At 44.7% G+C, this 20,977-nt stretch overlaps 1 protein-coding gene and 1 pseudogene across 1 annotated transcript in view; both read right to left on the bottom strand.

Moving 5' to 3' along the window:
- Positions 1-20,977, bottom strand: part of GLP2R (glucagon-like peptide 2 receptor) — a 79,849-nt gene that overhangs the window by 57,510 nt on the left and 1,362 nt on the right. The window contains exons 2-4 of the mRNA XM_008584391.1: positions 15,026-15,113; positions 13,504-13,608; positions 9,084-9,205 (exon numbers count right to left, since the gene is read on the bottom strand). Of these exons, the coding sequence (XP_008582613.1) occupies positions 9,084-9,205; positions 13,504-13,608; positions 15,026-15,113 (315 nt within the window). The remainder of the gene's footprint in view (positions 1-9,083; positions 9,206-13,503; positions 13,609-15,025; positions 15,114-20,977) is intronic.
- On the bottom strand, positions 2,225-4,333 carry LOC103600154 (annotated as a pseudogene).

Here is a 20,977-nt window from a genome sequence, read left to right on the forward strand (position 1 = left end):
TTTTTTTTTTTTTTTTTTTTTTTTTTTTTTTGTTAACCTAGCTAATGGTTTGTCTATTTTCATAAAACCAACTTTTTGTTGGTTTTGGCTTTTTTCATCTCATAAAACCAACTTTTTGTTTCATTGATCTTTTGGATTATTTGGGGGGTCTCTATATTATCTAGTTCTGCTCTAATCTTAATTATTTCTTTCTATTAACTTTGGGATTGGATTGTTCTTGTTTTTCTAGTTCTTTTAGGTGTAGAGTTAGGTTGTTTACTTGAAATCTTCCCATTTTTTTAATGTAAGCTTTATTGGAAAAATTCCAAACTTTTTGGAAGTTTTATTGCTATAAACTTCCAAAACTTGCAAAAGCAGTATCCCACAGGTTATGACCAGATTTATCTTTATTTTTGTTGTTTTTCTAGAAACTTTTTGATTTTCTGTTTAATTTCTTCTTGGACCCATAGGTCATTCAGGATCCTATTGTTTAATTTCCATGTATTTGTATAGAGTCCTGAGTTTCACTTGTTAATTTCTAGTTTTAATCCATTGTGATCTGAAGAGATAGTTGAGATAATTTTGATTTTTCTAAAGTTATTGAGACTTGATTTGTGACCTAACATGTGGTCTGTCTTAGAGAAAGTTCCATATACTGATAAGAAGAATGTACATTCTGTAGTTGTTGGATGAAATGTTCTGTAGATATCTGCCAGGTCCAACTGATCTAAAGTATAGTTGAAATCCCATGTTTCCCTGTTGACTTGTTCCCTGGATGATCTGTCCAATGATGAGAGGGGGGTGTTCAGATCCCCTCCTATTATCATATTGGGGTCTGCCTCTTTCTTTACATCTAATAGTGTTTGCTTTATATATTTGGGTGCTCCAGTATTGAGCACATATGTATTTATGATTATAATGTCCTCCTGCTGGATCAATCCCTTTATCATTATATAGTGGCCTTCTTTGTCTTTTTTATGGTTTTTTATTTAAAGTCTATTTATCTATATAAATATAGGTATTTCAGCCCATTTTTGGTTACCATTACATTGTATATCTTTTTACAACCTTTCACTATTAGTCTGTATACATCTTTACTGGTGAGATGAATCTCTTGAAGACAGCATATAGTTGGGTCTTGCTTTTTTTCCCCATTTAAGATTCATGTTTTTATTGAAGTTTTTAAAAAAAATTGTAGTCAGAAAGGATAAAGTAGACAAGAATGTTATAATCTGACTATATAATATTCTCTCATTCTTAGTGGATCTCTAAAATATAACAAGGGATTGCTCTCTATGCTAATTTTAAGGTTGCCCAGTTAAACCATTATTTGGTATCCTTTGAAGAGGTTAACCTTTTAACTATTTAGAATTTCTTCTCAGAAACATTTATATATTATACAGGAAACATTCATAGTTTATTTGGGAAACAATCATATTTTACACAGAATGTACAAGTTTGAAACAGGACAATAAGAAAACACACGATTATAGCTGCAACACTATCCTCACTGCATTGTGGTGATGATGTTCAGTCAGCTGTCCATTATATACAACTGGATTTTAATCATGTTATTTACAGAAGGGCCAACGCACTCATCTAAAGGTAAAGGTGCTCAGGTTTAACGTGCACTTTCATAGCCCTATGAAAACACAACCATTATACATACTGTAAATACCACAGGGCTTGGAATCCATCTCCGACCCAAACATCAATCTCACAGGATCAAGCATACAAGATCTAAGGTAAGGTGCCTGACTTTTCCTTTTTAAGCATACTTTTCATCAAAGAATCCTGCTATTCTTTTCATAGGACACTATTCACTTATTTTAAATATGGTGCCAGTGCTCGAAACCTTTCTAGAAGTCCTTTTGGGGATTGCCTGCAGAATCTGCAGTAAACACTTCTGAATGTCCTTGATGGTGGCAAGTCTTCATCTTCTGAGGATGGATCTGATGCAGGAAAACTGGCAAAGTTATTCACAATCCAGTGATTCAAACTGTGGGACACCACCCTGGAACAAATGTGAGGTGCCACTATAAAACAATGAGACCAATTTTCTTGTACAGCTCGTAAATTAAGAATTTTTTTTAAATGCCTGACCAATGGCAGTGCTGTTGGAATAAGTACAGATTCTCCTAGAGTGATGACTCTGCGAGGCTGGAAGGCAACACTCACTTGAACGGTATATCTAGGTGTTTTGCAGTTTTAAAACTTGGTTCTTTTGTTGCCTCTCATGTGGACTTTAGTATTCCTCTTCAGTTTCAGTCCCTTTTGCTTTCTTATGGATTGCCCGATTAAAGTTGTGACGGGTGATTGTCATGAAGCCCCAGCTTAAAGCCGGGGAAGCCCTTCTGAGACTGGTGGCAGCACATCCAGTACCTGGCCCATAGGGCAGTCCCTGGCAATATGGCTTGGGGTGCCACTGGCACAGGGACATATCCCCTTTCACATGTTTTTTTTTCTTGCACTGCTTGCAAGGATCCTCTCTATATCCTGGATCTCAAACCCAGTGAGAATCTGCTGGCCTGATCTTGTAGTATTCAATGATAAACTTGAAATAGCAGCAGGTACATTTAAGAAAAACCAAAGTCTTGGTGGGAAGTAACCTGAAGAATTTCACCATAATGTGGTGGGGCAGAAAAGCCATGTACTGCCGAGGCTCCAAAGGCTGCTGGATTTTAAACCTGGTCTCCAGGAAGTCATGAAACACCTGCTTCTTCCAACTGGATGCTTCAAGCACAGGTACTGTACTTTCCACAGATGATGCTTGTAGTACACATGGCTCAGCTGAGACACTTTTTTCCTCAGATGCAACTGTCACTCTTAGCAACATCTTCAAGCTGGCTGGCCTTGGAGGACTCTCTTCTTGTGCTTTCATTCAAGTGGGAACAGTCTGACTGGTGTTGACCAGGTGGCAAAAAACAACATCCCCGGATGTGGGTCTTCACAGGAGTTTACACCAGAAGCCTGCTCATTCTCAGCCTTGGACACAGTGATACTAATGCACAATGATTCTTTTCTTCTCTGATCAGGATTTTGGCCAGTAAGCAGCACAAGTCTGTATTCATATAATCAACAGTATCTGTGGACAATTCAGTGGCTTGCGGACAGGTGTGAGAAGAAAAAGGTAACCCAACAAGTTCATCTGTCCTTTCAACATCATAGCTGTTGCTGTTTTTCATGGCAGTTTGCTAACCTGGCCCTAGTTCTGCATAGTCCTTGTGAAAACTCACACCTGCCGGCAATGAGGGGCAGATCCGAGGAGCACTGTCCAGGGCCTGGTTCCCCTTAGGTCAGCTTCTCAGGGGCCACAGTCCACAGATACAGAACCCACAGGATTTACCTGAGTGTCAGGTGCCTCCAAGGTGCCTTTTTGTGTTTTGTCTTCATCATCCTGAGTGCCATTTGCAAGCAACACCCTGCCTGCATTTCAACGGAATCTATTCCTTGAAAGGCTCCCTGGGTCACGGTGATTCTGCCGCTTCAGGCACTCGGACTCCAGCCTGACTACCATGTCAAGGACATGAACTGGTTCACTCTGTGGATCGCCAACCTCAGGATTTTCCCTTTCCATGGGTTCTTCACAAGCTCCTGGGTCACAGAAGGGCTCGGAGGCTGGGGGCACACCTCTGGATTGGCCAGTAAACCTCACAACAGCAGGTGACTTTATAGTTTTTTGCACAACTAGCTAGCAGAGTACTGGCTCTTTGCTCCAGGAAGGCAACCATCTATATAACTGACAGAGGCCTCCCAGCATAGACCACATCCCCATCGTCACTCACATAATGCACAGAACAGTGCTCAACGCCACGTGCAAAAGGCTCAGGCTGGTAGCATCTGCTGTTGACTTCCCTCATCCTTTCTAACTATACCTTGGCTTTAAGATCTCCTGATTTTTTCCCTCTTTTAGTAGCTCTCCCATCAATATCCCAGGAGCTTTTTATTTTCATAGATCCTATGCTATTGCTACATTGGTGGGCTGCAAAGAATGCAGTTTTTCCTTGGTATTTCCAGGTTTCACCACAGCCCAGATATCAAGTGGTCCTTCTACTTCTCTTTGGTGGATTGTTACAGATAGTGCATTCTTTTTGGTTTTAACATTCAAGCTGCTCTCTGCAGGACTCTTCCCACTCATATTGCACGGAACATTTGCAGAAAGGATCCCAAAACGCTTTCATGATGATGCTTTACCAAGAGAGGCTGAAGGAAAAACACTTAGTTTCATGTAACTAGCTTTGCACTTTTCATCATTTATAGCCTTTTGGAGGCTCACAGGAGTTCTCAGCGTTTTCCCGTTGACTTCCAGAGGGTGTTATTTCTTCTGGAGTTTCCAGTGTAGTTTTAGGTGCATAACAGAAGCCCTGTGTTCCTGCCCCAGCTGGAACCTGGCCTGGGGCTCCAATAACCCAACATGGTGGCAGCAGCGGCAGTGGGAGGCCTGGCTCGCTCCACACGGCTGGGGCAAACCGAGCTGGGTCTTGGTTTTTGATCCAATCCGTCAGTCTATGTCTTTTGATTGGGGAGTTTAATCCATTTACATTTAGGGTTGTTATTAAGAGGTATTGCCTTATTCCTGGCATTTTATGGCTTTTTTGTTTGAGTATCATTTGTTCCTTTCTTCTCCCTTGATTATTGGTCCTCATGTTTGTGGAGGGTTTTTGAGGTGGTAAGATTTAGTTTCTTTTGTCTTTTTCATCTGCATTTGTGTTTTACTGGTGGGTTTCATTCTTACTTGTGTATTCATGGTAGTGATTATTATTTATCAGATTCCAGATGTAGGACTCCCTTGAAAATTTCTTGCAGGGCTGGTCATGTGGTGATGAACTACTGCAGTTTTTGTTTGTCTGGGAAATACACTATTTCTCCCTCATTTCTGAAGGAGAGCATTACTGCGTATTGTACTCTTGGCTGGCAGGTTTTTTTCTTTTAGTGTTTTGAATATATCATCCCATTTTCTTCTGGGCTGTAGAGTTTTGGTTGAGAAGTCTGATGGGGGCTCCATTATAAGTGACTTGACACTTTTCTCTTGCTACTTTTAGGATTCTCTCTTTGTCTTTGAGCTTTGCCAATTAGATTGTAGTTAGTGTGTCTTGGAGGGGATGTGTTTGGATTGAATTTGTTTAGGGATCTTTTTGCTTCCTGCATCTGAAGGTCTGTGTCTCTCCCTATACCTGGGAAGTTTTCCATCATTATTTGACTGAATAGATTTTCAGTGTCTTTACTTTTCTCCTCCCCTTCAGGAACACCCATGATTTGGATGTTGGTGTGCTTAAGGCTGTCTGCTAACTCTCTTAGAGATTCTTCACTTTTTAAAATTCTTTTTTCTTTTTTCTCGTCTGCCTGAGTTATTGAATAGATTTTCAGTGTCTTTACTTTTCTCCTCCCCTTCAGGAACACCCATGATTTGGATGTTGATGTGCTTAAGGCTGTCTGCTAGCTCTCTTAGAGATTCTTCACTTTTTAAAATTCTTTTTTCTTTTTTCTCGTCTGCCTGAGTTATTTCAGAAAGACCATCTTCAAGTTCAGAAATTCTTTCTTCACCTCGTTCTAATCCGCTGCCTAAGCTCTTGGTCGTGTTTTTTATCTCATTTAATGCATCTTTTAGTTCCAAGAGTTCTGGTACATTCTTTTTTAAGGTATTATTCTCTTCGAAAATTTCATCCTTCATATCCTGGATATTTTTTCTTATTTCATTGTGTTGTCTTAGAGAGTCCTCTTTTATTTCATTGAGTTTCCTTAAGATAGTTACTCAGAATTCCTTTTCAGTCATTTCAAGGGTTTCCTGTCTATAAGGCATGGTACTGGAGAGTTACTGAATTCCTTTGATGGTGTCATATTTTCTGATCTTTTCATATTTCTAGGATCTCCATGTTGATTTTTGGTCATCTAGTAGATCAGCTGCTTCTTCTATTACTTTGGAGTGGACTTTAAGGAGAGAGATATTTTTCCTCTTTTTCCAGGCTCCTCCAATGACTCTCCTTGTGTCAATGAACTCTAATATGTAGTGCAGCACCTGCACAGTGCTTGTGGATGTAATTAAGGTAGTGAGCCATACTTGCAATGGTATTAGCTGTGGTGGTGGCCACTGTGGACCACCTCCATCGAAGCTGTGTGAAGCCTCGTGGCAGTAGCACAGCACATGGGGTCCTGCCTTCTGCACAGGCATGGCAGGCCTGGGTGGGTGGCTAGCCTGTTCTCCTGGCTGCCTGGGTGCCTCCCCCAGCAACCTTAATTTTTGTCTCAGAAAGCTGAGTTTCAGCGTCTGGAAAGTCCAAAGTCCAGGGAACACATCTGGTGAGAGTCTTGGTGGTAGCAAAAGTAGTCGCAGAGTATCACATTGTGAAAATGGTGGAGCAGAGAGAGCAGTTTCCCTATTTTTGGTCTCTGCTTCTAAATCAGGACAAACCAGAAAAGACCAAATATGATCCCTAAACCAATCACATAGGATGCCCTCCTTTTGTTAGCCTACCTTCAGCTTCCCTGTGCAAATAATCTCCAATCAGATTATACCTGAAGTGTTCCCTTTTTCTCTATAAAGATTTCCCACTCCTCTGCCTGCCTTTGAGTCTTTGCCAAAAAAAAAAAAAGTAAGTGATGGTGGCTGACTCTCTTGCTATGCAAACTCTGAATAGCTTCCATTTATTTGTTCTCAAAAAAAAAAAAATTTGCCTGTTGTAACAAAGATTTAAGACATTTGAAATACTTAAAGCATCTAATTTTTAAATGTAATAAAGCAGCTTAAAATGTAAAAGGGTATTTACATAACTAGTTTGCAGGGGGCAACAAAATTAAACACAAACCTCCTTGAAAGTATTAAAATTTACTGACTTTATAAATAGAGTAATAAGCTGTATTCATTGACCTTAATAACTTAACAGAAAAGTAGGTTTCTGATTTTTAAAAGTCAAGTGAAATATTACATTTAAAAAAAAAAAAAAAAAACCAAGTAGCACATGCAGAAAAGCCACCATCACAGACACACCAAAAACTCACATTGCCAAGTAGACTGTGATCCCAGGGAGGGAGAGAATGTTTTAGAAGAGGACCAGGGAAGACATTTCAAGAAGAAAGGCAATAATCATAACTATCAAGTGCCTGGAGATGTCAGGGCATGGATGACCCACTCCACACTCTCTGTTCTCTCAGGCCTCCCACCCAGGCCACGCACTGTTGACACTTCTCACCCGATCTTGTGGGTGCCTGGAGAGAGGCTGGGAAGCTTGAGTCACACGGATGGCATTTCTAGAACCAAACTCCTTGCCTTCCCATTTCCAAACTTCAGACTGTTAAAATATCTGCAGCGTTCAATGGGAGAATATTAAAATGACTTAAGAAAGCTAAAGAATTTCAAAATCTGACTAAATCATGAAAGAAGTTAGCCACAACTTGGGGGGCAAGGATTGGTTTGGTTTGCAGGCTCAAGTCAGGACAGAGAATTAGGTAAGGAAATATCCAGAACCCAGGAGAGATCATAGTACAGGGCCCCTTCCTGCATCCCTGGTTCAGTGAGGGGCATTTGAAATCTCCCCAGGGGTCCAAGCCAGGAACCTGAGGTCTTCTTGCCCTTGAATCTGCCCTCTCATGCCCACCAGCCCCTGGTCCTCCCTCCTTGGAAACCTGTAAATCCACCCTCCCTCTTCTTTCCACCCACACTGGCATCTCATGTCTGGGCTGAGTTTCCGAAGTGGCTCCAGCCTGTCCTTCTGCCCTCTGCCCCCAGCCTGGCCCCATTCCTAACTCTCTCCAACTTGCCAGAGTGGTCCTTTCAACACTTATTTTGATTATGTCCATCCCTTATGTGGACATGCAAAGTCCTGAGTCCTTCGTCACCCAGCCTCTCCTGAGCTCTCCACCTGTGTCCACTGGTGCCTGCCTCCTCGTGTCCCATCTCACCCACATGGCAGCATTCAGAGTCACCCAGAGCCCCAGCACTCTTTTGCCCTGGGTATGTGCCATTTCTTCTTGCTCTCACGCTTCCCATGGCCACCCCCTTCTCACCCTTCAGGGCTCAGCTTAAGCAGCCTTTCCTGCTCCTGGTTGGCATCCGTGCCCCCTTCTGGACCCTGGGCATTCTATATTTTATCCTGCAATGATCACACTGTCTCTATGCCCATGACACTCGAAACTCCTTGAAGGCAGTATCTGTGTTGTATTCACTGTTTATTCCCAGTGCAGAAGCCTAGCACACAGTAGGTGCTTCATTCATGTTTGTGGCCTGATGGTCTGGATGAAAGCAACCCAGGGGCAGCTAGACATCAGTCTGGTTCCCAGCACCTCTTCCTCTGTTCGGTGCCCGCCTCTTGCAGCACTTTGAAGGAAGGTGGGCAGGGTTTGGACAAACAGGAGGTCTTTAGAGAGAAGACTGAGAGTGCAGCAAGAAGGTAGAGACTGAGCAGACCGCAGAACAGGGTCTGCAAAAGCAAACACGAAGAGAAGACTGAAGCGGGGACTTGTTCGTTCACCCAGCACACGTGTACTGAGCCGGTGCGGGACAGCTGAGGAAACCGAGGCACAGAGAGTGGAGATAACTCGTGCCAGGTTTACAGCCAGGAAGGGAGAGTCTGGATTCGCAGTTGAGCCATGTGGCCCTAGACCTGGAGCTTGTAGCCCCCGTGCCACACCACCTCCCTCAAGGCACACAAGTCCCCTGCACCCACGGGATCCACATTCCGGCGAGAGGGCTGGATAACAGAGAAGCACACACATGAGATGTCAGGGAGTGACAGGTGCTATAAAGGGGCTAAATCACCGGGTGTGGGAGAAGGTGACCAAGAGGAGGCCGTGGAAGATCTCTCTGAGGGAGACACTTGAACTGGAATGTGGACGATGAGAAGGAGCAGCCCCAGGGGAGCTGGGGAAGGTGCTGCAGGCACAGGGCAAGCCAAGGCTGGCACCGCCACAGGGAGGCCTAGGACTTCACAGTCATGCTAGCAGTCAGCTAGTTGCTGCTGTGTGTGACTGCAGACCTTCCGCAGCAGACTCTGGGGGAGACAAGTGAGGGGAGCCTCTGTGGGTGGCTCTAAAGCCCGCCGGCCACTTGGTGCCCTGGAGTAGGGGCAATGGGAGGGGGGACGCCTTATCACCAAGCTGAGCAGACTCACGTTTTGTTTGAAGCTGTGGTTCTCGGAGCATTCAGAATCATCCTGCCAAATATCTGTGGCATTCTCTAGCGTCTGCCAAGTCCCCTGAGCCAAGCAGTGTCTGTAGGCTTTTCCTGGGCTCTCTGAAAGTAAACAGAGCTCTAGAGGAAAGGTCAGAACACACAGCCCATTACCCCAGCACGCTATAAGGACCTCACCCTTGCTGCAAAGCTGTGGAAAACACTAGGGAAAAGGGATTTTCATTTCCCCTTGCAGGGGCTCGTTAGCATCCTTACTGTTTATGTGGGGTGGAAAAGAAAACACAGAAGCCTCTAAACTTCATAACAAACCATAATCTACTAATGTCTTCTGTGTTTACCCAAAGTCTCTGGAGTTAGAACAGTCCATGGTGACTCAGAGATGTAACAGCCTCTCCAAGAGACAGCCCAGCTGTGAGATGCCCACCTGGACTCCTGGCACTTACTCAGTGGGGTATCTCTTCCTGATGCCCAGAGGCAGTGCCATAAAGAAGAGAAAGCCCGATGTGCCACCTATGTACAAGTTTGCATCTCGGGGCCAGCCCTCCCACTCTCTGACCCTTCTGTCTTCTTCATCAGGAACTGGGGATAATAATGATATCGCCCCTCCGTGGTGTGGGGGAGGATGAATGAAATAGTGTGCACACAAGTGATGGGCAGTCGCTCTGTTCATGCTGATGGCTGTTGTGACTCAGTCACATCTATCCCAGGAGCCCCTCCCAAAGGTCCTCCTACCTGGAGGATCAGGGACCGGGGCTTGCAAATGAGGAATGCAAATTTGTAAGAACTTCCTAATCCCGACCCTGCACATCATGGGGCAACACAAACTATTTGCTGAATGTCATTGACGTGAACCCATCTAGTACCTCCACCTGCCCACCTGACAGCTTTGCCAGGATGTCTAATTGACATCTCAAACAACACCCTAAACCAAACTCCTCTTGTTCTCAAAATCTGCTCCACCTGCATATTTTCTCGCCTCCATGGATGGCAAACCCATCCTTCCAGTCCTCTGGCCCCAAACCTTAAAGTTGTCCTTGCCTTCTCTCTGTCAGTCATGACCCTCTTCCAGCCCATCAGCCGATCTTGTCATCTCTGTCTCTAAATATACCCAGAATCTGACTACCTCTTTTTACCTCCTGCTTCCATCCTAATTAAAATCACCATCTCTCACTTGGATTATTGGAAACCCTTCTGACAGTCTTGCCTCTCACATCTGTGGGTAACCCAGCAGCCAGTGAGCTGAATGTCACACTCCTGCTCAAAATCTTCCAAGAGCTATCTGAGAACAAGCCAGAGTCTTTGCATGGCCTCCCACAGAGCCCCGTGAGATCGGACCTAAGCCCCTATTGCCTCCTTCTTTCATGGAACAGACCAAGCATGCTCCTCACGTTACGCTTTGCTCTGTGGTCCCTTGCCCCCTGAACGCTGTCCGCTATTGGCTAAAACCTTTACCTCCTTTAAGTCTTCACTAAAATACTACCTTTGAATTTTTTCTGGCTTCATAATTGACAACTGCAACTCACTTCCCCAACCCCACGCCAAGTCTCTTGTCCCTTCCCTGATCTATCTTGTTTTTAAAAATGTCATATTCAAACGTACTTTCGACTTATGTACAATGTTTATTGGTAATTGTCTGTCTCTCCTGCTGCAATGTGAGCCCCACAAGAGAGGGATTGTTTAAGTCACTAATGTATCCCAAGCACTTAAAAATAATGTCTGGCACACACAGTGCGACAGAAGTATTTGTTGAACGAGTGAGTGGCAATAATGTCACTTGACACTTGTGTTCTTTTTGCTGGGGATGCAAAGATGTACCACAGCTCAAAGTCTAGCCAGGGAGCGCAACTGAAAAGTGCCATGAACTTGCTATAAATGCCAGCATGGAAGACTGCATAGGTGTAGAAGAGGCCTCGGGAAGGCAGGGACCCATCGCACTTGTAGGGAGAAGTCTGAGAAATTTTCTAGAAGGATGAAAGATTCGAGCTGAGAATTGCAGTTGGGTTTTTAGGCAGAGAAGTGTGGGCAGAACCTCTGAGGCGGCGTCCTGGACAGACGTGCGAGCAAGAGGCCTGGGAGGCAGTAGCCGAGCAGGTGCAGGAGCCCAGGGGTTGTTCATTGGAGGGCAGGAAAAGGGGGAAGCGGAGAGGACACAGCGAGGTCAGCAGGGCCAGGTGACAGCAGGTCTCGTGAACCGTTTTCAGCTGTTGTGATGGGGCCCCACATAATCCAATGGGCGTTTTAGAAAGCTTTGTGGAGGGTGGTAGGAAGGGTGACCAGGGAGCAGCAACAGAGGGCGCTGGTGAGCCCCAACCAAGGCGGCAGCCCTGGGGGGACAGGCAGGGGCCAGAGGATCTAACTAGATGAGGGTGGGTTTGAGAGAGGCCAGGTGGAACGTGAGGCCATTCCTGAGATGGGAATAGAGGAGAAGGAGGGGTTTCTGCTCCTGATGACAAGTCGTGACCATTCTGCTTCCAACATTTTTCTTTGATCTTTCTCCCCTTCTCTTCAACCTCTTGCCCCTGCCTGAGACCAGACTCCTTATCATCTCTTTTTCTGGGCCACTGCAGTAGATTGCAGACTTGCCTCCTGATTCCCCTCCATTCTTAAGTCCAACAGCCACACGCTGTCAACATTGTCCCCATTACCTATGTCCTTTTTTACGCCCGAACACCTTCTATGGGTCCACGTGATCTTCCTCTACAGAGGAGAACTTGAAACCCTTAGTGTGATACGCAGTCGCCCCCAGCCTCACTTACTTGTGCCATGACAGCCTATATCTGCCTCCAGACTCCCCCTCCTCATGTTCTAATGCTCACTGCTCTCATCTTACCTCACAGGAGTTCTTCTGTTTCCCTTCACATTTGTGCATGTATTTCACTAAACCCTTCCACTGTCTCCACATTCCCTTTTTACTGCAAGGACCCATTTGGATTCTAAAGATTTGATGCAAAAAATGTCAAGTGGAAAAGTCACTTCCCACCTTTAGCAAATTGCACTCCCTTTAGCACAGTCCAGACCCTAGAACCCATTTTTTATTAGAAGAGTCTTTAACTCAAATCTTTGTAAATTTAGATGTTTGATTACTCTTTCTGTTAAAGTGGGACGGACCTGTATGTGTAGCTCTTGGAAGGAACAGGTAGATGGCGGAGCTGGGAGGTAGTGGTCCGTGTCTTGCATGGTTAAAAGAGTCTGGGGACATTTGGGGCTTTAAAGACCTGAAGGAATTCAAGGGCTCAACCTTGGACTCACCTTCAGCTGCCATTTACAAAGCACATACTACATGACAGACTCTGTGTGTGCCTTCTCATTTATTCCCTTATTTTAGTGACCTTAAGAATGAGCTATTACTCACTTTTTGCAGACAAGAACACTACAGGATAGGGCTTCAGGAACCTGCCCAAAGTATCAAAGTGTAGCATAGAGGGACTGGATTTGCACACTTGGGGCTCCTGACTCCAAATCTGGTGCTTTTTCCACCTTACTGAGCTGGGTCCCATGAGGGCTGATTGCCTGAAATATTCAGATTCCTCTGGCCCAGCAAATTCTCTGGTATATTCTCCTTTCCCCCCCCCCCCCCTTAAACCTCACATCCTCATGCCTCCCAGGTTGATTTCAATCGGATTGGATTTCATGGGAGGACAGTTCCACAAAATCTGTCACTAACTCCCCCACCCAGAAATGCATCTTCCTTCTAAACCCTCTCTCTGCTCTAAAAGACTTCAAAACATTGAAACCAAAGCTTCAGTAATGTGATGGTTTATTGGGCTGAAATTAAATGGTCTTTGGTCAAAGGCAACAGGATTCTAACCAGTAACTGCTTCTCCCCCCTTCCAGAATAAAATAACCATGAGGTCAGGCTTCTGCGGTAAGTGGGAGTATGATATTATCCTGGGTTCCCAGGTAACATTCACTTCCTTTAAACAGGAGCAGGGCAAGCTAAGTGGTTAAAATCTCCATCCAAGTCCCATGTAGCTCAAAATCATCAATTCAATGGTGCCTCCTTCCAACACGTATGCAAGGGTAGTTTTAATTTCAAAGTTCTTCCTCTGCATCTCATGAGCCAAACTTTGTGTGGATGTGAGCATCTCACCTCTTTCTCCTCTTCATCACAGAGACCATTCTTACCCTCACTGCAGCCAAATTCCATGGCTGCCAGGTGTGGACTCTATAATCTTCAAAGCGAGAGCACTATTAAATAAATAGAGCATCCAAGAACAGGAGAATTGCAGGAAGACAAGAGGAGAGAGAAAACGTATTATTGAAGCTTAGAAGGAAACCCTTCGTGGGGGGAGAGAACTTGAGAAAAGCCCGAGTTTGAAGCCCTTCCTCTCTCTAAATGCACCCAGGAGGGACCGGCCATTAAAGGAACTGTCAGAAACTGGTGAAATAAGAGTTGTTACCTTCATCCCACCAGGGTAAGTATGAAGGGCAGGGAACGGAGACATTTCCAGGAAGGGAATGAGGCCAGCACACGTACTGATCAAATGTCCCGTTACAGAATATGCCTGCAGAGAGGAAAGGAGCAGGAATGGACATCAGAGTTTGAGCATGGGGTCTTCTGATAGAGATAGAGGCATCCCGGAGCCCAGAGCCCACCTTCCTGGTTCTAGAAGCTGGTGTGACCTGTGCAGGGACCAGCATGGACATCCTAGTCTCCAGATGGGTCAAGGAGAAGCGACGATTTGGAGAGCACAGCTGTGCTGAATGCAGCCCCAAATATCATGCCTTTGTCTACCGAAATTAACCTCCAGCCGATCAAGTCAATGTACATGTCACACTGATTTTGCTTTACTTTGCATGAACTGAACTCTCACAGAAACTCAGGGTCAGGAGGACACTTGGAGGTTCAGCCAGTGCCTTATGTTCCAAAATCAATTAAATAATTGTCAAATCTTCACCAATTATATCCTAGAGCATACCTACTCTGTGAAACATGTAAAGTGACCAATGGATATTAGGGGTATGTGGAACTGCAGAAGTTTTTAGTCTTATATATGAGACACAAGAACTACCTGGTCATATCTTTCCATCTGAAGATTAATTCAATGATCATTACAAGATATTTGGACCATCTGAAGCTCAGAGGATGATTTATACCCTGGAGTTTGGCAACAGGAAGCTACACACTTAAAATTCAGCCTTACAGAGCTCCTGGAATCCAGTGGAAATATTTCAGGCTGGGTCCCAAACTTCCATATTGCAAGCTCCAGCTCCAGGAACCCAGCATCATTCCCCCATCACCTGCTCCCTATCAGGCTAGAACTCAGGGGCTGCTCAAGATAATGGCCAGGTTACTGGCATTGGAAGCCTACAAACATGGATTTGCTAGGTTATGAGCTGGCTCGGGCACTTTGTCGACCTGGCTGCCTGGTGTCAGCACCTGGTCTGTGTGAGGCGGTGCTCACCTGGCTGAGATGCTTATGGCATGGCTCCAGATAAAGAAGACGTGCCCTACTTTTTCCTCAGAAAGCAGTGTTCCCTGAAGTGAAAGGTGGTTCCTGTAGCTAATGTCAAACTTGATTGCTACCTGCCCGGGCCAAAAGGGTCTTTAGAGGGAGCCTGGGAATGGCTTGAGGCTGGATTATAAAAGACAATATGGCCTCGGATCAGGCTAGCCCTTGGGACCCAGCCACATGCTGTGAGGATGCCCAGGTGGAGGTGTTCTGGCCACCAGTCCCAGCTCCACTCTCAGCTGTGAGCCAGCATCAACCAGCAGACATGGGCATGCATGAGCCTTCAGGTGATTTCAGTCCCAGCGTCTGAGACTTCCAGCCAAACTCCAGACACTGCAGAGCAGAAACAAGCCATCTCCAATGTGTCCTGTCTGAATTTCTAACAGGAATACACAATATCAGTGTTTTACACCATTAAGATTTGGAGCAATTTGTGACACAGCCACAGGTAATCAATACATGTGCTTACCAGAAGGTTCCTTGAGTAAGCCTCTCAGACACTCCTCTTTGTACTGAGCCCACTTCCGAGTTGTCCGCTCAAGGAGAGATCCTGCAACCTGACAGACAAAGACACAGTCACCCCCGGTGATCTGCAAGCACAGAGGTGGCCTTGTCTGCTCACGCCATGCCACTGAAAGGCCCATAACAGCCTGCACCAAGAAACAGAGTTTCTTTGGCATCTTATGTTCTATCTTAAAATTACATACAAATTTTGCATTCACCCCCATAATCTAATTATATTGGTTTTCATACAAACATGATTTTTTTCAACATCTTTAAGTGAGGTTGACATTTCAAGAGGGTATGATATGCTTATCTTAAACTTTCACACTCTCCCATGCAAGTAGCTGCACGCGCCTAAGACTATGTGGATCCCAAAGACAAGCATCACACTAAGAGAGACTCAATGATGTGACATAGAAGGGCCAGGAGAGTTGCAGGGGCCTGCACCATCCAGGCACCTGTGGGTCCAGAGTCGAAGACGCTTCACAGACAGATCTGCTGCTGTGCTGAGGCCCTGGCGTTCTTTCTTTCTCACATTGGCTATTCCGCCCCATGGAACCTTGGAAATACAGCACACACTTTTTGGGATTTCCAGATAACTGGGTCATCTAACAACTTCTAGTTGTGTGCATGTACGTACCACTTCTTTGGGTTTCAATAGGGGCTTTCCCTTCTATTTTCCAATTGACTAATTTTCATGGGGCACCTATCATGTGCCAGGCCTGGCATTCAGGAGGAATTGAAAAGGATACAAGGATGAACAAGACATAGTCCCTACCCTAGAAAGGACATGGGTTTGCTAAAAAAGTAGGCAATTGTAGAGTGGGCTGGCATACAGGGTCAAGTGGCATTCCACCCTGCTGTCCTCGGCTTCCACACGGGCTCCTCCCCTGTGAGGCTCAGTCCTTGGCCCCACCGTCCTCTCAGTTACAAACCAGAAACCAGGATTCATTCCTGACTCCTCTCTCCCTCTCATTCCCACATCCAACCAGGCACCAGCTTCCATCCCTCCACCTCCTAAATCTCTCTCCTGTCCAACCCCACCTCCCTTTTCCTCTGCCTCTGGCCTGGTACCTACCACTGCTCGCTCCCAATACTGTCCCTCATGATAGGAACACAGGGCAGACCTGAGCACGGGGCTCTCCTGCCCAGTCTTCCACTTGTGCCTGCTGACTCAGGATTTGACATCTCTGTCCCAAGTCATGCTCTTTCATGATTTCCCGTCTCTGCACTTCCCCTTGGCAACCCCTTCCACCCTCATTTCCACCTGGCTAGCTCCTCAAGGCTCAACTCAAGTCTAGGGACCCTCAGCCATGCTTCACTACCTCTCCCCTGAAGTCTTGAGCTGACTGGTTCCTACAGCCCATCACACTGTGCTGTCATCGGCAGTCCACTTGCCCATCTCCCTCAATACCCCATAAGTTCTTTGAAGGCCAAAAATCTATCTTTCATCTCTGAGCACAAACTCCTGGTGCAGGGCAAGAGTTACTGCTCGCATTTTCCCTCATTTTCCAGCTAAAGAAACAGGCACAGTTCTGGGGTGGAGCTTGGGGAAATAAACACAGGAGGGGTTGAATAAGTGATCTGGGCTAAGATCACCCAGGTAATCTGTTGGCTTTGAGGTTTTGTCTTTTCTCACAAGGGGCAACAAACCCAAATGCTTTCTCAGGCCAGGTAAATAACCCGAAAGAATGAGGAAGGACAGGTGTACCAACAGGGAGTGGAGGAACCTGTTATAAATCAGGAAGATGCTCTACCCAAAGGCATTCAGATTTCATTAAACACCCATACACGACACACAATCAGCCAAGAACACAAATATAAAAAAGCCATCTATGAGCCCAATGAGTGGCCAGTTTTCATCTCCTGAGTAGTTAGTCCAATCTACCCTCCCTCCCCTGCCCAGCATGTCCCCTCCCCCCGCCACACACACACACACACACACACACACACACACACACACACACACTGCGGCATTCACGATGCAGTCTGCGTCCTTTGCATCTTGCCCAGAGAATCACACAGCCAACTTTTTGAAGAAGAATCAATGTGGTCCTCATCAGTGGTTCCCAAACTTTCTCAATTTATGGGTACCCTTACTGTCCCAGTAATTTTTCCATGGCACCCCTCAGCCAAAAGATATATCTAAAGTCCCATTTATAAAGTAAGTAGGTCCAAACAACTTAATAAATATTTATGTCTTAACTTAGTGTGTATTAGGCATTGCATAACTTTTGAAGCTTTAGAATTGGATTGGACACCAGCACCTGCATTTCCTATTCCACACTGATTACTGTGCTGTACTTGCTTTTTATCACAGCACCTGCAGAAAACCCAGCTTTGCAAAGACACCACATCATCATGAGGAATGAAGTGTGATCTAACGTGAAACTGTGAATACCTTGAGCTACTAGTTTGCACAGTGTCTGGTAAATGCCACATTTCACTGTGTTTCCCTTGAAAAATTAAAATACCTCACAGTGCTTCCATGAGTTCACCATGGTGCCCCAGTTTGGAAACCACAGGATTAACCTATAAGTAATAATAACGATGATACAATAATTGGCCTTCATCGCTTGGTTGCAGTCTCCAATTAATTTTCTTATCTCTGTTAATATTTCTCTCTGAGTTATGGCCCAAGAGGCGACATATAAATTCGATGATACAATAATTGGCCTTCATCGCTTGGTTGCAGTTTCCAATGAATTTTCTTATCTCTGTTAATATTTCTCTCTGAGTTATGGCCCAAGAGGCGACATATAAATTTATTAACATATTGTTTAAGGAAGTAAACCTCCTAAAGGGGCCATAACTGACTCTATATTATTTTTACAAATTCAGTAGATGAGTTGATAACCAGATAATAAGCTTCCAGAATCCTCCAAGTCATCAAAGTAAGAGCCTTCCTTGGGTAAAGTGCTATTTATGTCCTCATGGACCTCACTGGGACCTAAGGAAGGTGATAAAATCAGTCCCTGGAATAACATTCCCCTGTTCCCCTGTTCTTTACCATGGCTGATGGCCATGGTCAAAAGCAAAAAAACAAGCCAAAACTAAAAGGTACTGAATTTGGTCAGTCTAGGGGAGCTGCACAAACTCAGACTCTCTTCCCAGGTACTTGTCCTAAAGACGTGGGAAACAGAAGTGGCCCATCCAAGTTCAGTCACAGCCAGATTCCCAGAAAAAGAAATGAGAAATGGTGATCTCTGGATGCATTTCCTTCTAACAGGAGAAAACCCAGCCTGACCCTGATTCCTCCTTCACTTGCATAGGCAACCAGCATCAACCACTAACTTCACCCAGAAGGAATTGAAGAAAAAACAAAGAAACTTCTATTGACTCCCTTTAAATAAATCTATGTTTTGTTGTTGTTTGAGAAGGAACACACTCCACTGTAGGTAAAATTGAACATGCACAGATGAGCAAAAGGGGGGGAAGGTGGAGCCATAAGCTCGTGACTCAGAAATTACCCTGTACTTCGACTCCTCTCTGCACACATGCAGTTTTTCTTTCTTCCCTCTCTTTTTTATTTTAACCAAAAAAGAAATCATATGGTTTTGTAGCCTTTTATTTTTCAAAAGAAGATAAGTTGTGAGTACATTTCCCTTCTGAGGAATAAATAATAGATAAAAAACACTCTTTGAACAGCTACGTAATATTCTACAAATGAATGTGATATCATTTAGTTTTAAAATCCTCTGGCATTGGATATCTAAGTTGTTTTCAGATGTTTGCTGATATAACTGAAGCTGTGATGCAAATCCTCACAGTTAAACATTTGAGAACACATCTTTATTTTCCTAGGAGAAATTCTTTAAATTGGAAATTCTAAGTCCTAGATGATACACATTTTTAAGGGTTTTTGATAACATACTGCCAAACTGTCTATTCTCACCAACACAAAAATTTTAATTTTCAAATATGCACCATTTTTCACTCCCACCAACAACGTATGAAATCTACTTCTCAAAGACCATTAGATAGTCTATGTTTTTGATGCCAAAGCAACTGCTAAATAACTTAGTTGGGGGTGAGGGGGTGGGCATAGCACTATTTCCCTGCTTGAATTTAGAAATGAAACTATCCCTGAGAATTTCTCATTAAGGGAAATTTTATGAACATTTCCTGCCAGAGAACACACCACGGTCATTTATATTTTATGCAGGGAAAGCGTCTATGAGCAAAAATTTGTCATGAAAGTCTACGCAAAGCCTTGTACAAACATCCGGAGAGACTACGGGGTTAAGAGGGGGAGCCAAGAGGACAGTCGTCAGAATGACAGACACACACTGAAGGCTGGACAGTGTGCAGAGGCTCTGAAAACACAGACTGGGTGGCATGGGGTGGAGGGGACTGTGCCCGCAGGCACATTATAGATTATAGAAATACCAGAGCAAAAGGGCCAAGGTGTGGCTTCGTTGTGTCATAAGCCAGCCTGAGACAGTGCAGATTCTGCTGTCATAATACCTAAATATTCATACATCCACAGCTCCCCAGAGTGCTAGGGAAGAAAGAACACAGGACTTCACACGCCCTGGGTAGACGCAATGGCTCCACTGCTCAGGAGCTACGTGATCGCAGGCAATCATTTCCCTCCTCTGAAGCTTAATTTCCCCTTCTGTAAAATGGGTTTGGTCATAATACTCTCCTCAGAGGCTTGTGGTGAGGATGAAGCAAGATGAGGTGTGAGGATGCATTTTAGGATCATTTGCCAAGGCGACCCGTCTGTTTGTGGATAGAAGGTGAGCGAAACTAGCCGAGTGGCTGATGCATTTGGTTCTAACACGAAATATTCAGGGAGCTGAAGCAAGGATGAGGGTTCTGTATCAACTCTCCCAGTAATGGCCCTGCCACTCGCAGATTGGACTCCTGGGGCCAGAGGCAGGCCAGAGCCACCTGCCCTCAGAGATGTTCAGGTCACTCCACTAGAGGCTGCCACCATGGCAAGAAGAGCATGAAACCATTGCCTGGGCTCACGTTCACAATCCACCAGGGCTTGAAGATAGCCTCCGGGAGAATGTGGATGCAGAGAATTTGGTAGGGGTTTTCTGCCTCTCTAGTCCCAGACTAACACCAAAAAAAAGAAAGGCCTATCAGGTGAACACTTACAAGATCTGGCACAGCAGCCCTTCCCTGTATGAGGACAGGAGGCATTTAGAATTCTGAGGCCACGATCAAGGATAAACCCTGCTAAGGAACGAAGGAAAGAGCCCCTAAGGCACTTTCTTTACTCAAATGAGTGGAACTGGGGCTCTTTCACATCAGAGCCCCGCATAAAAATGGAACCCTGAAAAGAGAAGGGGGAAAGGTCAAATCTCCTCGGATCAGAATAAGATGAGCTACCAGCATGCCCCACTATAGAGGACACTTAAATACATCACAATACATCCTCAAAGCTCTTAAATATCATGCCATGATCTAGATTTACTAACACAGAAAAATGCTGATCAGCCTCCCTGAGACAGTTTCCTTGTTTGTAAAATGCGATTAACAGGAGACCCTCCCTCACGGGGTGGCTGGGGCAGGACATAAGATTCTGCATGGGGATTGGGAGTGGGAGGGCTCCTGGCACCAGACTGCGTGCCCAGCAAGTGTTCAATAAAAATGTCAGTTGTGTTATTAGTGTATTTTGTTATGAAAAAAGCAGATTACAAAATACTGTTTATAGTATGATCCTATGTTTGTTTTTTAAAACTATATGTAAACAATGGTAGATAAACATCTGGAAGTATAAGCCTCCTATGGTGAATGAGGGTGAATTCTGGCTGGTGAAATTACAGTGATTTGTAATTTGTATTTAACTTTGGATTTTATAGGTCTTTTTTTTAATAATAAGCATTCTATATATTTATAATTAGAAAGAAAAAAAGGAAGGAAGGAAGGAAGGAAGGAAGGAAGGAAGGAAGGAAGGAAGGAA

The sequence above is a fragment of the Galeopterus variegatus genome, unplaced genomic scaffold, assembly GCF_000696425.1.
Source record: "Galeopterus variegatus unplaced genomic scaffold, G_variegatus-3.0.2 Scaffold3254, whole genome shotgun sequence".
NCBI classification, from domain to species: domain Eukaryota; kingdom Metazoa; phylum Chordata; class Mammalia; order Dermoptera; family Cynocephalidae; genus Galeopterus; species Galeopterus variegatus.